At 42.1% G+C, this 16,195-nt stretch overlaps 1 protein-coding gene across 2 annotated transcripts in view; it reads left to right on the forward strand.

Annotated features, from left to right (window-relative positions):
- Window positions 1–9,879, forward strand: part of LOC149315279 (FERM domain-containing protein 6) — an 86,081-nt gene extending 76,202 nt beyond the window's left edge. For both annotated transcript variants that reach the window (XM_089523637.1, XM_089523638.1), the window contains 4 exons: window positions 3,566–3,904; window positions 4,785–4,919; window positions 6,036–6,127; window positions 7,534–9,879. In XM_089523637.1, coding sequence (XP_089379763.1) covers window positions 3,566–3,904; window positions 4,785–4,919; window positions 6,036–6,127; window positions 7,534–7,818 — 851 coding nt within the window. In that variant the 3' untranslated portion in view covers window positions 7,819–9,879. The remainder of the gene's footprint in view (window positions 1–3,565; window positions 3,905–4,784; window positions 4,920–6,035; window positions 6,128–7,533) is intronic.
- Window positions 9,880–16,195: the final 6,316 nt, after the last annotated feature.

The following is a 16,195-nucleotide window of genomic DNA, read 5'->3' on the forward strand; positions in this document are numbered from 1 at the left end:
CATTAGTCTGAAAAATCAGTATGTGAAGAGATCTTGTAGCACCTTTGAGACTAACTGAAAGAAAGAAGTTGGCAGCATGAGCTTTTGTAGACTTCAGTCTACTTCCTCAGATGCAGATGACCAAATGCAACAGAGAAAGCAGGCTTAAGGCTACAAAAGCTCATGCTGCCAATTTCTGTCTTTCAGTTAGTCTCAAAGGTGCTACGAAATCTTTTCACATTATTATCTGCTGCTCCGGAGACTAGGACCTGGAACAATGGATGCAAGCTACAGGAAAAATGATTCCAGCTCAACATTAGGAGGAACTTCCTGACAGTAAGGGCTGTTCAACAGTGGAACAAACTCCCTCGGAGTGTAGTGGAGTCTCTTTCTTTGGAGGTCTTTAAAAAGAGGCTGGATGGCCATCTGTTGGGGATGCTTTGATTTAGATTTCCTGCATGGCAGAATGGGGAAGACTGGATGGCCCTTGCAGTCTCTTCCAACTCTATGCTTCTATGATTCTAGGATTCTATTGTTGTTATTACACTCAGCCCTCCATATGTGCATATTCTTTTTTCACGGATTCGGTGGGCTATAAATACAATAAATAAATAAATTTTTAAAAAACCAAACCTCAATTTTGCCATTATATTTCTATGTATTTAATGAGACTTGTACATCCACAGATTTTCTTATTTTCCAAACCGCTGGAAATACCAAGGCCCCACTGAATTATGATTGTCATCATCATAATCAATCATCTCATATCCCCCCAAAATTTGGACACATGGATTCTTTGTTGTTGTTTGCCTTCAAGTCATTTACAACTTATGGTGACCCTAAGGCGAACCTGTTGTGGGGTTTTCTTGGCAAGATTTGTTCAAAGGAGGTTTGCCAGTGGCTTCTCCTGAGGCTGAGAGCATGTGACTTGCCCAGGGTCACCCAATGAGTTTCATGGCCAAGAGGAGAAATAAACCCTCGTCTCCCAAGTCACACTCCAACTCGCAAACCACTGTGCCACACAATGGAGGGTTACAATTCTAAAAACATTAATAGTTAAAACAATACATAAACATAACATTGAAATGGAATTAAACTGTTGGCCATATTAACATGATTCAAAACTACAGTCGGTCCTCTGCATCTACAGATTCAAACATCCACAGTTTGAAAATATATACAGTAGGTCCTTGTTATCCACTGTGGTTTGGTTCCAAGAACACCTGTGCATAACAAATTCCATGGATGCTCAAGTCCCATTAAATACAACGGCACAGCAAAATGGTGTTCCTTATATAAAATGGCAAAATCAAGCTTGGCTATTTGGAATTTATACTTTTTAAAACATTTTGAAGCTATGGATGCTTGAATCCATGGATAAAAAAATCTGTGGATAAGGAGGGCCAAGTGTGTGTGTGTGTGTGTGTGTGTGTGTGTGTGTGTGTTTCCTCAAGCCAAATCTTTATTTTGTTATTTTATATACAGGAACACCATTTTACTACACTACTGTATCTAGTGTAACTTGAACAGCCATGGATTTTGCTATCCACAGAGGGGTCCTGGAACCAAATCCCAGTGGATACCAAGCACCCACTATATACTTTAAAAAGATAAAATACCATTAAAAGCGGGGGGGGGGGGGGGAACTGTAGAGAGCATCTTCAGCCCATTTGTTTAAATTTTAAAAGTTTGTTGGAATGAAAATGTCTCTGCCTGCCGACAGAACGACCTGAAGGATGCATCTGTTCTGGTCTCCCTGGGCAGGGAGGTCAAGAGTCTGAGGCAGCCACCAAGAAGGTACTCTCTTCTGTCCCCACCAACCATGCTTGCGATGGTGGTGGGACCAAAAGAAGGTCCTCTCCTAAAATGGAGGAATGTGGAGAAGACTGGCTCTTTAACTCTCTATTCATTCCCCATTAACCTCCACTTATTTTTCTTCTTTCTTGCAATCCTAGTCACCCTCTGATTGTAATCCCTTCTTAGAACTGTATACATATGTAATCACTTTTAAGTCTAACTCAAATACAGATTTCCATGGTTCCCATGGCTCTAATCCCAAAACTTGTTTTTCCCTCCAGGAACGGGGGGGGGGGGGGGGGGGAGGGATATGGAAATAATCCATCCGTAACGTAATAACACTTCTGTTTTTAAATTGCTTTTAATTATTTAAAATGTATGCTTTAAATTGATTTATTGTTATTGGCAGTTTAATTGCATTTTTGTTCTAACCTTTTGTTCATGTTAGCAATATTGTATTTTCAGGCTGCTTTGAATCACAGGTGTGGGAAGGAAAGGAGAGATGTAAATAAGATGAAAAATGGTGATAATGCCAAGATGAGGGGGAAGTTTCTTTTTTGCAGTTCCCAAAATCCTCCATTAGGCCAGCTAACTGGGGCGGCAGGTTGAGAAGAGCCTGATGTTTCTGAAGTGACTGGTAGAGTGCTTCTAAGTAGCTTATCCAGTTTATCAATATCCTTCTTGATGTGGTTCTGTGCAACATCTTTATCAATGACTTGGATGAAAGAATAGAGGGCATGTTTATCAAATTTGCAGATGACTCCAAAGTAGTAGTTAATACTCATGAGGACAGGATCAAAATTCAAAATGACCTTAGATTAGGCAGATGGGCTTAAGAACTGGGGCTTGATTTCAGTAAGGCCTTTGACAACATCCCCCGCGATATTCTTGCAAGCAAGCTTGTAAAATGTGGGCTAGACAAGGCTTCTGTTAGGTGGATTTGTAACTGGATGACTGGCTGAATCTGAAGGGTTCTCTGCAATGGCTCCTTTTCCTCCTGGAGAGAAGTGACCAGTTGGGTCCCACAAGGCTCTGTCCTGGGCCCAGTGTTATTCAACATCTTAATCAATGACTTGGATGAAGGAATAGAAGGCATGCTTATCAAATTTGCAGATGACACCAAATTAGGAGAAGAAGTTAATACCCCAGAGGACAGGAACAAAATTCAAAATGACCTTAATAGATTAGAAAGCTGGGCCAAAACTAACAAAATGAATTTCAGGAGATAAGATGCTACAATAATTATTATTAATAATTATAATATCCTGCTTTCCTCCCAAAATTAGGATTCAAAGCATCTCATGATTTAACAGAACAATACAATTATTGTTATAATACAATACAAACAGAACATACAAAAAGAGAGCTTTAAAATAGAATCAAACTGTTTACATTATTAAAACCAGTCATTCCATAAAAAAATTGCTGAGGAACAATGGATGTAAACTACAGGAAAAGAGATTCCAACTAAATGTTAGGAGGAGTGTCGTGACAGTAGGAGCTATTTGACAGTGAAACACACTCCCTCAGTGTGTGGTGGAGTCTCCTTCTTTGGAGGTCTTTAAACAGAGGCTGGATGGCCATTTGTCAGGGGTGCTTTGATTGTGAGTTCCTGCATGGCAAAGGGTTGGGCTTTATGGCCCTTGTGCTCTCTTCCAACTCTATAATTCTATTCTATGATTCTGTGGTCCATAACTCACTTACTTGTAATACCTTCCTGAGCTCACTTTTGGAAGAATAGAAACAAGAATCTTCTTTCATGGATTTTGTTCTTGGCTTTTCCTTCTAGAGAAGAAGCAGTACCGGGAGTCCTACATCAGCGATGCTCTGGACCTTGACATGGACCAACTTGAGAAGCGTTCCCGAGCCAGCGGGAGTAGCTCAGGAAGCGTCAAACACAAGCGCCTTTCCCGCCACTCCACCGCCAGCCACAGCAGCTCCCACACCTCTGGGATTGAGGCTGACCCCAAGCCAAGGGATCGAGGGGCAGAAGACGACTTCTTGGTGGCAGCTGTCCACCGAAAGCTGAGGGCCTGCAGCTCCATGACCAGTCATGGCAGCTCACACACCTCTGGCGTGGAGAGTGGAGAGAAGGAGCGTCTGGAAGAGGACTCTTCACAGGAGGATGGTAAGTCCATTAACAGCAAAGCTTCACTACCACATCACAGCTGGGGTCCTATCACAATGTACAGGTGTGACACTATGATTTAATGCTGCAGCAACATTGTATGCAATCCTGTAATTGGCAGTTTAGGAACAAGTGTTTAGAATTTTAGTGCCTCCCCAAACTACAAGCTCTGGATTTCCATAGGATATAGCTATAGCAGTTAAAATGGAGTCATATAATTTTAGATGTGCAGTGTGGAAGAGTCCCTTTTTGCACCCCACTCATGGATTGAAATGTATCTTCAACAAAGAAAAGATTTGGAGTGAAGGAACTTCAGAAGATGCGGGGAGGTTTTTTTAATCCTTTCCATTTTGGCCTCATGCTCACATGGACTTGAGGGAGAGGAGAGTCAACAAAGAGCTTTCCAGGAAAAGGAATTAAGCATTGACTTCGCTTGCTGTTTTTCTGCTTTCAGTTGTTGCCTCCCCTCAAATATTTTCTTACTGTTGTAGCTGGAGAACGTCTTTACTGTAAGAGCTGTTCAATAGTGGAATAGCCTGCCCCATGGGATAATGGAGCCTCCTCCTGTGGAGGTTTTCAAACAGAGGTTAGATAGCCATAGGAGTGCTTTATTTGTGTATTCTTGCATGGCAGGGAGATGGACTGGATGGCCCTTGAGATCCCTTCCAGCTCTGTGATTCTAGGAGATTTGTGCTCATGTTTTACCTACTTTGGCCCTAGAAGCATTTGAATCAAATTAGGGAATGCATCTGCTTTTATTTTCCAGATCCCTGTTTATGCAATCTTGCAGATGACATGCTGCATCCAAAGTCATTTTCCTGATGCTTTCCTACTCTGCAAGCTATTTCTTACTCTTTCTCCCCCCCCCCCCCCAATTCAGAAATCGAGATGCTGGTTGATGACCCCCGAGACCTTGAGCCAGCGAGCGAAACCTCCCTGGATGATGTTAGTCCTGATGTATGCATTTACATCACTGAGGACATGCTGATGGCCAGGAAGTTCAATGGACACTCAGGTAAATTGTAGAGATCAGTATAAGCAAGGAACAAATAAACTACTCTTTAAATACCTCAAGGGCTGTCACAGAGAGGAGGAGGTAGGCTTGTTCTCTGATGCTTCACAGGGTAGGACCAGGTCCAATGATTTGAAGTTTTAATAGATTAGATGCCAATTGAACATTAGGAAGAACGTCTTGATAGTGAGAGCAACCCAGCAAAGGGACCAGTTGTCTACAAGGGTGGTGGGGCCTCCTTCTCTGGATTTCTTCAGAAAGAGGCTGAACAGCTATCTGCTGCGGATGTTTTAGCTGGAAACCCTGCACTTAGCAAGGGGTTGAGCTCTGTGGCCAACTCTATGAAAAGTAAGCTGCTTATATTGTTTTAAGAAATTCAGCAAACCTGTTTTTAAAAATATACTGTACATATAAGGAGTTGATTAAACAGCAGTATTCATGTTCAGTGAATAAGCAGTACATTCAAAGTTAAGATTTCCAATGATTCAGTAATGGACCAGAGCTACGTAGTACAACTGTGTGTGAGTCTGCTGTTGTCATTTTGACATTTGTGGTTCCAAACTACAAGGGGGTTGGAATTCTGTTGCTGTAGCTACACAAGCAAAGTTTCCCTGTAGAAGCCGTTGGAGAATTTTTTAGTGATACACAACATCCACATTCAGTTTAGAGACATGAAAGCAGAGTTATGTGTGCAGTGCTATTGCTCATTTAGGTGTATATGCACATGTTTGGTTGTGCATTCAGTTCCACTTTTGGTATCTTGGTTGCATGACTGAGCGCAAGAGTTGCATAACACAACCAATAATATCTCCATGTGCAGAGATGTGGACTATACAATTACAGTGTAGATTCTCAGCCACAGTGTTGTCCATCTCTGCACAAAATGAAGTTCTCTGTCTTGAGCCATAACCGACACATCCCATATTCTGTAAAACCAGCAAGATGGTGATAAAGTAATGGGATTTTTCCAGTGCAAAGCAAAAAGTGAACTTCTAATGTAACTTGCTGTGAGCAATATATTTTTTTTAAAAAAAAGTAACCTGAACTGTTCTCAAACAGTGATTAATCTAATTTCTTTGGGTTGTTGTTTTTTTCCTGCATGCTTTCCTCCTTATACAGGCTTAGTCGTCAAAGAGGTCAGTTCGTCCACTTCCAGCTCTTCAGAGACAGTGGTCAGGCTTCATGGCCAGAGCATCGATTCATTGCCACAGGTTTGTGACTTACAGCAGGGAAACTGAGTCATGTGATGTGACAGTCCAGCCACTGTGTTGTTGGATGGGTGGCTGGGTGTTTCTCAGGGCATGGCAGCTAAATATTCCACTTGTACAAGGACAGGGATAAAGTGGATGTCCTTGACTGAACCTCTCCTCCATCTGTCTTCATCCACTTGCTGCATTTTAAAGCATTCTGTTACACGTGGATCTCTTTTCCCAAGGTATATCCTCCATCCCCATTTACAGCAGTCCAAAAGACAAGAAATGCAGAAAAAACATTGGACTGTTGCTTAATGTGGGTCCAGGTTACCTTTTGGATTGCCTTCTCCCATATAATCCACCCCATACACTCAGATCCTCTGGGGGCATTTACTTCACCCAGCCAGGACTAGACTGGCAGCTGTCACCCAGAGAACTTTTTCATCAGCCTCCTCAAGGCTGTGGAATGACCTGCTGGGAGAGATTTGACATCTAAAAATGCTGTCTGAAGTTAAAATGGTATTAAAGACCTATCTTCTATCTTCCAGCAGGCCTACCCAGCTGATTTTGAACTATGAATTTTAAATTTTGTGTCTGGATGCTTTTAAGGTGTCCTATGTTTATGAATTTTAACCTAGGTGTTTAAATCATTTCAAGTGTTTTGATCAATGCTAGTGATTCCCAGACTTTGGTACTTCTTTGGACTTCAACTCCCAAGATGCCCCAGCCTCCGTAGACAGAGGCTTTTATTGGTATGGTCAAGATGACATCTTATTCTACCATCTTAAGTTAGTAATTCTGGGAGCTAAAGTCCAAAACACCTGGAGGACCAAAGTTTGGGAATCACTAATCTATGTTGTACCTTGCCTCAAGCCTTGGTACATTATTGTTGGTAGTGGTATTGATTTGTTCACCACCTAAGGAGTTCTTGTGGGCTGGGAGGCAATGCAGAAATCTGTGGGGTGGGAGGGAGGATTTGTGCCTTCAAGCTATTTCCAACTTTTGGTGACCCTAAGGTAAATGTGGCATACTGGTTTGAGAGTCGGACTATGACTCTGGAAACTAGGGTTTGAATCCCAGTTTGGTTGGGCAAGTCACTCTCTCTCAGCCTCAAAGGATGGCAGTGGCAAACCCCCTTATTATTATTATTATTATTATTATTATTATTATCCTGTTTATTTATATCCTGCCTTCCTGCCAGTACATGGACCCTCTGAACAGATCCAGCCAAGAAAACCACGTGCTATTGTCACCTTAGGGCTGCTGTAAGTTGAAAATTACTTGAATGCACACAACAACAGCAAAGGCGAACCTATCATGGGGTTTTCTTGGCAAGATCTGTTCAGAAGAATTTTACCAATACCTTCCCTTGAGGATTGATGAATAAACAATAACAAGCATTTTCTTAAATGTCTTCCTTCCAGACAGTCTGTAGAAAGCCAAAGACTTCCACTGACCGGCACAGCTTGAGCCTGGACGACATCCGGCTCTACCAAAAAGACTTTCTGCGCTTGGCCAGCCTCTGCCAGGAGACAGCTCAAAGCTACACATTTGGGTGCGGCCATGCGCTGGCTGAAGAAGGGCTCTACTGCAATGGCTGCTTGGCTCAGCAGTGCATCAACATCCAAGAGGCTTTCCCTGTCAAAAGGGCCAGCAAATACTTCTCCTTGGATCTTGCCCACGAAGAAGTGCCAGAGTTCGTTGTCTGATGCAGCTGCATCTCTGGGTACACGAGAGAGAGAGAGAGAACCCAATAAGGTGCCATTGCTTCCAAGAACTCTTGTTTTTGTTTTTTGGTGCCATGTAGGGAATTTCCCCCCTCTCTTCAATGTCTTTTCTTGGATACTTAAAAATGGCCTTGTAAACTGTTGCACTATTTACAAATGCCCGTCCCAAAGGTGAAATCTGTGGCGTTCGTATTTGTGCCCCATGGCAGGATTTGGTCTGAGTTTAAATCAGTTGGACTTAGGAGACACGATGTCTTCGTTTTTGTAAGCATCCCACCCTGAGGATATTTTATTTGCTCTTCGTTTGACAAAAAGAAAAGGGATGCACAACCTGATTTAATTTCTTCATTTTATTTCTGCCTTCTGCACCTCCTGGAAGCATCTGAAAGTCTTCCAGGCTACACTTAGCATAGACTTCATGCATCAGTTTTGGCAACTCAGTTTCCGTCGTCATGATATAGATGCTCCAAGTAAGAACATCCTTTCTGTTTCTTTTAATTTTATTTTTATTTTATTTCCTCCACTTGCTGCACCATGTCAAGCCAAAGAAATACACACATCCCAAGTGGACGACATCAAGACAAAGATGTCAGCAATAAAGAACCATGAGGAGAAGACTTTGCATGTTGAAATGACTGTGTGAGGATGACAATAATCTTGTGTATTTTCCACCTCTTGGAGGAGAAAAAAGAAGCTCGAGAGGAGTTTCTGTTTGATGATTTGTAAAAGTTTACCAAAAAAAGAAGACAACAGAAATCGGTGTTGCAAAAATTGAATTCAGAAAGCTTCTGGAAGCTTTTTAATTTCTCCTGTGGGGGGGGGGGGGGAGCAAACCCTGAAGGACAAAAAAAATCTGAGGATGTAGCAATAAGATTTGCTGACCAAAGTACCTTAAGTTAGAGACAGAGGATATAAAAAATACATATATAAGTCTATAAAGAGGAGTATATCTTTTATGTTTTAATTTACGAACCCATTTTATGTTTTTGTTTTTCTTCTGTTTTAAATGCCTTTTTGTAGAAAAAGTTAACTCATGCATCCTTGCGTTCACAGGACACAAGCAGACAACCGTATAAGCTCTCGCGTGGCCCACTGGTGAGGCAAAATGTCTCCTTTATTATTTGATAGTAAGGCGTTTTGCTGCTGCACTGTTCAATATGGCTTCCCCTCTGAAGGGCGATAGAGTTATGTTTGAAAGTGGATCTTCCTTGCGTTTTGAGATATCCCTTCTCTCCTTCTGTAAAGAGTGAGAGAGGTTCCAACTTTGAAGGAGGAAGGCATGTGGCTGAAGCAAAAGTTGTGCCAGCTGCCATCCAACCACTAAAGGGCACACTAGCAAGGTTTTATGCATCTCTCTCTATGTGCACCTCAAGGAAGGAAGGGCTGATTTTGTGCTTACACAAGAGGTGCCAATGCATTAAGTATTCGCTGGCTTCATATGTGGGCACCATTTTGCCCAGCTTAGCTCACATCAGGAGGGGAAACTGTCAGAAATATGTAGCTCGGCTTCTTCCAATCTGGCATCCTCCCGATGTGCTGGACTACAATTCTCAGTTCTGGAAAAGGCTGAAAGCCCCAAGTTGACTGTAGTTTGCTCAGGGTGACTAGATGTCCTAACCACAAAGGAGGACAAGGCACTGCAAAAGGCTGGACCGTCAAGAAAAATGTAGGGCATTCCCAAATAAAAGCTAAAAACACTCATAGAAATATAAATTCATGCTTCCTAGCCGTGCTCAAAATGGAAGACATTTTGAAATTCTTCCTGGACATAAGGTTGAACATGTCCTGAAAAAGGAGGATGCCTGTTTGCTACAGAGCTGACTGTGGGGATGATGGGAATTGGACTGTCACACATCCAGAGGATGCCAGGTTGGAGGAGGTTGACACTGCAGAAGAATCAACGTATTTTCTACAATTCTTGCTTCTCTCTAGCAAACGGCATGCCAACGTGGGGTTTTCAGCCTTTACCAGTATACAAGTAGGGTTTCTTGCATACTCACCACCATGCTTTTCCCATGATAGTCCTTTAAAATCTTCCCTCCCACTTTCTCAGACTGTAATAATAGTATGCAACAAGCACACATTTTGATCTTCTTTTTTCCAAATACAACTATTTATTTGTGCTGTCTTAGTGGGAGGAACATCAGACAGGTACTGGTTGAGTCTCCCTGATCCAAAATGCTTCGGACCAGAAGTGGTTTGGATTTTGGAATATTTACATATACATAATGAGATATCTTGGAGATGGGACCCAAGTCTAAATACAAAATCCATTTATGTTTCATACACACCTTGTATACAGAGCCTGAAGGTATTTTTATACAATGTTTTAAATAATTTTGTGCATGAAGAAAGTTTGTAAATATTTAACCATCATAGAACAAAGGTGTCACTTTTTCAGCCACCCATGAAAAAAAGATTTTGATTTGTGGACTATTTTGGATTTTGGAATTCCAGATATAAATGAAAATCAACCTGTACTTATGGTAGAGAGCTGGAATTGGCCAAAGCTTCCTCCTTTGGGGAACTTTGATGATGGTCAAAATGCACTGGCTGCTGAATAATAATCTGGTGTGGCTCATAACCTAGCTGTCTTGCCATTCTGGTGGACAACCAAGATATTAAGTGGCCAAGCTTATTAAACTCTGGAATCCAAGCATAGACAGGCCCCTATGGGTCCGGTCCACCCTTCCATAATTGTTCCCCAGTTATTTTTAGGGGGTAAGCATTACTCTAGGACAGTGATTCCCAAAATCTGGATCTCAGCTCCCAGAAGCCTCAGCCATCTTGACCAATTGTCTGGGATTCAGGGAAGTAAAATCCAAAACACCTGGAAGGCCAGAGTTGGGAATCACTACTGTAGGGTAAGGATGGGCAACTGTCAGAATCTGGGGGAGTGAATTTAGTCCTCCAGGAGACCTGGATATACCCCTGCAAATATATACATATATATTTATGTCCCCCACAAATGCTCCTAAATACTCATTTTGGGAAGCTGGGAACAATTTTATTGTACGTTTGTGGCGGCTCTGTCCATTTTAGCCTCCAGGGGCTAAAGTGAACCAAGTGGTTAAAAACATGGTGAAAAATCCCCCCTAGAGAATGTTTGAGTAGGAACTTGGGGAATTGAAATAAATTGATTCCCCCACAGGAGGGTCTACATGTATCCCCCAGACCAAATAATACCCACCCTTACTCTAGGGTTTTATTTGCAGGAGATTAGCCATGACTTACTTGGTGTTTTCTTTCAATGGGTAAGGATTGTCCCCTGTATGGAAACATTTTTGGTTTCTGAATAATACTTCCAAGCCATTGTATGGCGGGGGGGGGGGGGGGGGGACATTTACTCCCCACCAAAAAAAATTGCAGCACAGAGCCTTTAAAAAATACAATAGAGAAATATTTTTGAGGGATTTTGTATTCACAGCCATAACCGTTGCCATATTTTGATACACCCATCTTTTTCTAATGGGAGACTTTCTTAAAAGAATACACACACACATATGTAGATATATATTAAAATGTATACACATATATGAAAAAGTCAAAAGCATGGGGATATTTTTTTATCAAATGGTATGCATGGGAGGAAGTCTCAAAGGGGAACATCAATGGATCATTGTTTTTGTTGGGTGAGGAATCTCGGTGTGAAAGAACCAAAGAGAGAGATGAGGGTTTGCAAATCATTGCTTGGTTTTTTAAATCCATGTTTAATGCATTTAACATGTTCTGGACTGTGCCTAAGTGTGGAATGTGTCACTTGAATGTTGGAAGAGAGGCTTTTGGCATGATCTATCTTCGAGGGCTTATCTTGTGTTCCTAACTGCTGTGCAACCTGCCTTGGTTCATTGCTATGGAATCCTGGGATTTGTAGTTTTGTGAGATACAGTGGGCCCTTGTTATCCAGTGGGGTCTGGTTCCAGGACCTGCTGTGGAAACCAAAATCCATGGATGCTCAAATCTTCTTATATACATTGGAGTAGTAAAATGGTATCCCTTATATAAATGTCAAAATTAAGGTTTGCTTTTTGGAAATTATATATTTTTGGAATATTTTCAATCCTTGGATAGTTGATCTGTGGGTAAAGAATCTGTGGATATAGAGGGCTGACTGTATTTAGCATTTTCTGTCGGAGAGCTTTGCTGCAACAACAAACTAAAAATCCTAGGATTCCATAGGATGGAGACACGACAGTTAAAGCGGTGTCAACAGCATTAATTCTGCAGTGTGGCAGCAGACAAAATCCATCTTGTTACACAGTTAAAAAGATACAAGGGAATCTTGTGGCATCTGTGAGACAAGACAAGAAAAAGAAATTTCTAGCGTCAAATTCCAGTCTTCATCAGAAGCACTGGACTCTATGAAAGATTTATGTTAAAAATGTTTTTTTCCCCTAATTATGAAGAGAGGGAGAAAATACCAGGCAGGTGTTGTAGGATTTCTTTATATCTCTTTTTGCTGAAACAGATTGAATATTTTTACACAAGTGGGAGTGTCAGTGTGTATGTTTTGTACAAGAATTTTGCAGGGATAGTCTTTGTGGGATGTTTCACTGTTGGCTCTCACATGGCACTACTAGTCTTGTCCAGTTTGGCATCAGCTCCTTTCTGTAGCATCTAGGGCCTTTCCACACGACATAATAATAGCATTATGATTACATTTGGACTGCCATAGTTCTATACTTTGGATTCTTGGGATTTGTAGCTTCCTGAGCTATGTAGAATTCTCAGCCAGACAACTCCAGTGTGTCACCAAACTACAAAAGACATGATTTTGTAGGATGCAGCCATAGCAATTAAAATGAAATTGAGTGATGTAGTGTGCCCTCAGGTCGTTTCAGACTTACACTGGCCCTAAGGTAAACCTATCACATGATGTTCTTGGTGAGATGTATTTAGAGCAGGTTTGAAATTGCCTCCCTCTGAGTCTGAGAGACTGTAACTTGCCTACAATCCCCCAGTGGTATCCATGGCCAAGGAGAGATTCGAATCCTGGTCTCTCAGAGTCCGAGTACAGCACTCAAACCATTTCACTGTGTTGACTCTTAAAATGGAATCACAGTGTTGTAACTGTGGAGTATGAAAAGACCCTTGGAGTAGAACAAACCTTGGCATCTTGTGAGTTGTAACAACTAACCGGGGGCTTCATAAACAGTTGTGTTTGACCATCTGACAGGTCGTAATGCATGGACAGCAGACCAGAGGTGTATCTACTCTGCAGAAATAATGCAGTTTCAAACCACTTCAACCTCTGAAGCTCCATCCTATGGAATTCTAGGATTTGAAGTTTTAAAAGTCTTTCTCTGCCAGAGAGTCCTGATGCTTCACAAAATTACGAATCCCAGAATTCTGTAAAATGGCACCATGGCAGTTAAAGTGGTGTCAAACTGCATTATATCTGCAGTGTAGATGCACCCCGTGCTAAGCTAGGTGGCTTCTAAGCCCTGAAATTGAGCAATAAAGCAATTTGTGGTCTTGTCCTCTTTGCTTGTTACCTTTGCTTCACATGTTTTGGAACACTCTCAAGAGTGCTTTGTCCATATCTGTGGCCTGGGAGGTATTCTTGATAAGATATTTTATGCAAAAAGTGAGAAGCCTGTTTTTCCAGTCTTAGGGGCAGTACAGATTGAAATGGCTTTCTGGAGTCGCCTGTTTTAAGTGCAAAAGGATGCTGCAGCTGCCAAACCACGCAGCGTCCCTCCGCGGTAAAAAGAACCTGGTTCTTCCGGGTTCTTTTTGTGGTGCCATTGGCACACTCGTGACGTATGCAACGTGCATCAACGTGCAGATGCTGTGCGGCGGCAGCATCATCATGGTGGCGCACATGTGGACAGGACACCACCATGATGCCACCGCCCATACAGACTAGAGTTCTGGAGCATGCAGTTGCCACGTGCTCTGGAACACTAGTTTTGGTGCCGGCACGTCACTTTTGGCCAGTGTGTCTCAGACCTTTGTTTCCTCCTTTGGCTCACACATCAGAAGGGCTGCCTCTTTGTCTGCACCGCAACAAACTATACTTCCCATGGCAGGTTAGGTGGTGTCAAATTGCATTATTTCTGCAATGTGGATGCACTCTGCTTTAGCAAAGGGCCTTTGTAGACCAAGACAGGAGATGATAGCTATACTGCTGTGGCAGTTTATTCAGAGTTTCTTCTGTGTCACAAAGAAGGAGTGAAACCAGTCAGTCCTTTCTTAAGACTTGTGCATTCCATGGCATCGCATTATTGCACGTTGGCTTTCCAAGTTTACACAACCTTTTGTTTCCTGTCCAGGAAAAAAAGTGGGTCATAAATATGAGACATGCAATAAAAATGAGTGCAGATGTCCCCAAGCCTGTGATTCCATCTCAAATCTTTAGAATGAATTTCTTTTGGGTGATTTCTCTTGTTAGCACCTTGGTGTGAGTTGCTGATAAGGTTACTCTTATCAGTAAGCCAGTTTGCATTTTATAAATGATAGTAGGATTATGTTGAACCAGGTTGTGTGGATATTTTGTCCAGTTTGTAAGCAGCACAGATGAAAGGTGTTGTTGTTGTGTGCCTTCAAGTCATTTCCGACTTATGGCGAACCCATCAAGGGATTTTCTTGGCAAGTTTCTTCAGAAGAGGTTTGGCATTGCCATCTCTGGGGCTAAGATAGTGTGACTTGCCCACGGTCACCCAATGGATTTTAGGACTGAGCAGGGATTCGAACCCTGTTCTCCAGAATCCTGGCTCCATCCTGTGTAATTTTGGGATTTGTAGTTGTGGCACCAGAGCTCTCAGACAGAGAAAGCGAAATGCCCCCCCAAAATTACAAATCTCAGAGTTCTGTAGTATTGTGCCATGGCAATTAGAACAGTGTCAAATCATATTAATTCTGCAGTGTAGATACAGCCATAGGCCTGTTGTGTGTGCAGTGCCTTGTGAGGAAACCGAGAAGCCATTTTTCATAGTTGCACAGAACCAAGACCTCGAACGTGCAGCTCATGTGTAGTTGCCACCATTAAGCCTCCTCACTTCACAAGGAAATAATGGTTGTGATAACATTTCTTGGACAAAGAGTGTGTCATATTTTTGTAGATAAAGTTTAGAGGCTAGTTGTCAGGATTGTAAGCAGCAAAGATAAAGGAATTCCAATACAAATCCCATCAGGAAGGGATAACAGAAGACACAAGTGAAATGCAGTGAAACAGAAAAACGTGATCACAACAAATCCAGGTTTTATTTTCAAGGGATGGGCTTGGGGTGCTGGTTTGGATTTACAAACACTAGTGTAGATTGTTTGCAAATGTGAGGAAATGTAGTTTTGGTCATTTCCAATCTGGATGTTAAAATGTTTGATTTTTCGCTGGTCCAGCTGTTGATAGGAAGGCTATTGCTTGCACATTTTACCAAAGCTGAACCAGGTAAAGGATTTGGAGTTCTGCCCTTTAGTAGTTTCAAATCCAGACATCTCCATACTACCCAACATTTCACAGATGAAAACCAGGACATATGTGGCCTATAAACATCAGACTGTGGTCAAGGTGGCAGAAGCTATGAATGAGAAAGTGAAAACAGCGGTTTGCTTTTGCCTGAGCTTAGTGAGAAGGGCAATATTTCACTCCCTGTTTTCTCCTACCTTTTACTGAGTTAAGTGATGCAAACTACTTTTGCTCTTTGAACTCAGGTCCAAAACACACTGCAGAAATAACCCAGTTTGAGGCTGCTTTAAATGCCTTGGCTCAATGCTAGGGCATTCTGGAAACTGTAGCTTTGTGAGCCATTTAGTCTTCTCTGTCAGAGAGCTCTGGTACCCCAATAAACAATTCCCAGGATTCCCTAGCACTGAGCCAGGGCACTTAAAGCGATCTCAGACTAGATTATTTTTGCAGTGTGTTTTGGACATCAATCTGCAGCAACTGAAGTAAGTTGAGGACAAAAGCAGGAGATGGGTGGAGGAAGAGAGAGAAACCAAGATATTTTAATTCGGAGTCCTAGCTGTGTTAATCTGGAATATCTGTATGCAAAGGAATATTGTAGCACCTTTGAGAATGAGTGAAAGAAGTTGTAGCACAAGCGTTCATAGACTCTATCCTGAGATGCATGGAGTCATGGGACATTTTTAAAGCTTTTGAAAAAAGCGGGATGTCAGAAGATTAATAGGAACCATCCCTGTCGCACTGCAAAAGCAAAGGTGGGAAACCTGGGGCCCTCCAGATATTGGACTGCAATTTCTAGCAGCCTGAGCCAACATAGACAAGGGTGGTAGATGCTAGGAGTTGCAGTTCAGTGACCTCAATAGAGCCCCATGATTCATAGCCCAGTGCTGCAGGATGTCATGTCTAAAAGAAAAGTGAGGGAGCCCATATGATGAGGTAAGAAAACAGCTAGGT

Source organism: Sceloporus occidentalis, unplaced genomic scaffold (assembly GCF_023333645.1).
Source record: "Sceloporus occidentalis isolate IW3139 unplaced genomic scaffold, rSceOcc1.0.p SCAF_4, whole genome shotgun sequence".
NCBI classification, from domain to species: domain Eukaryota; kingdom Metazoa; phylum Chordata; class Lepidosauria; order Squamata; family Phrynosomatidae; genus Sceloporus; species Sceloporus occidentalis.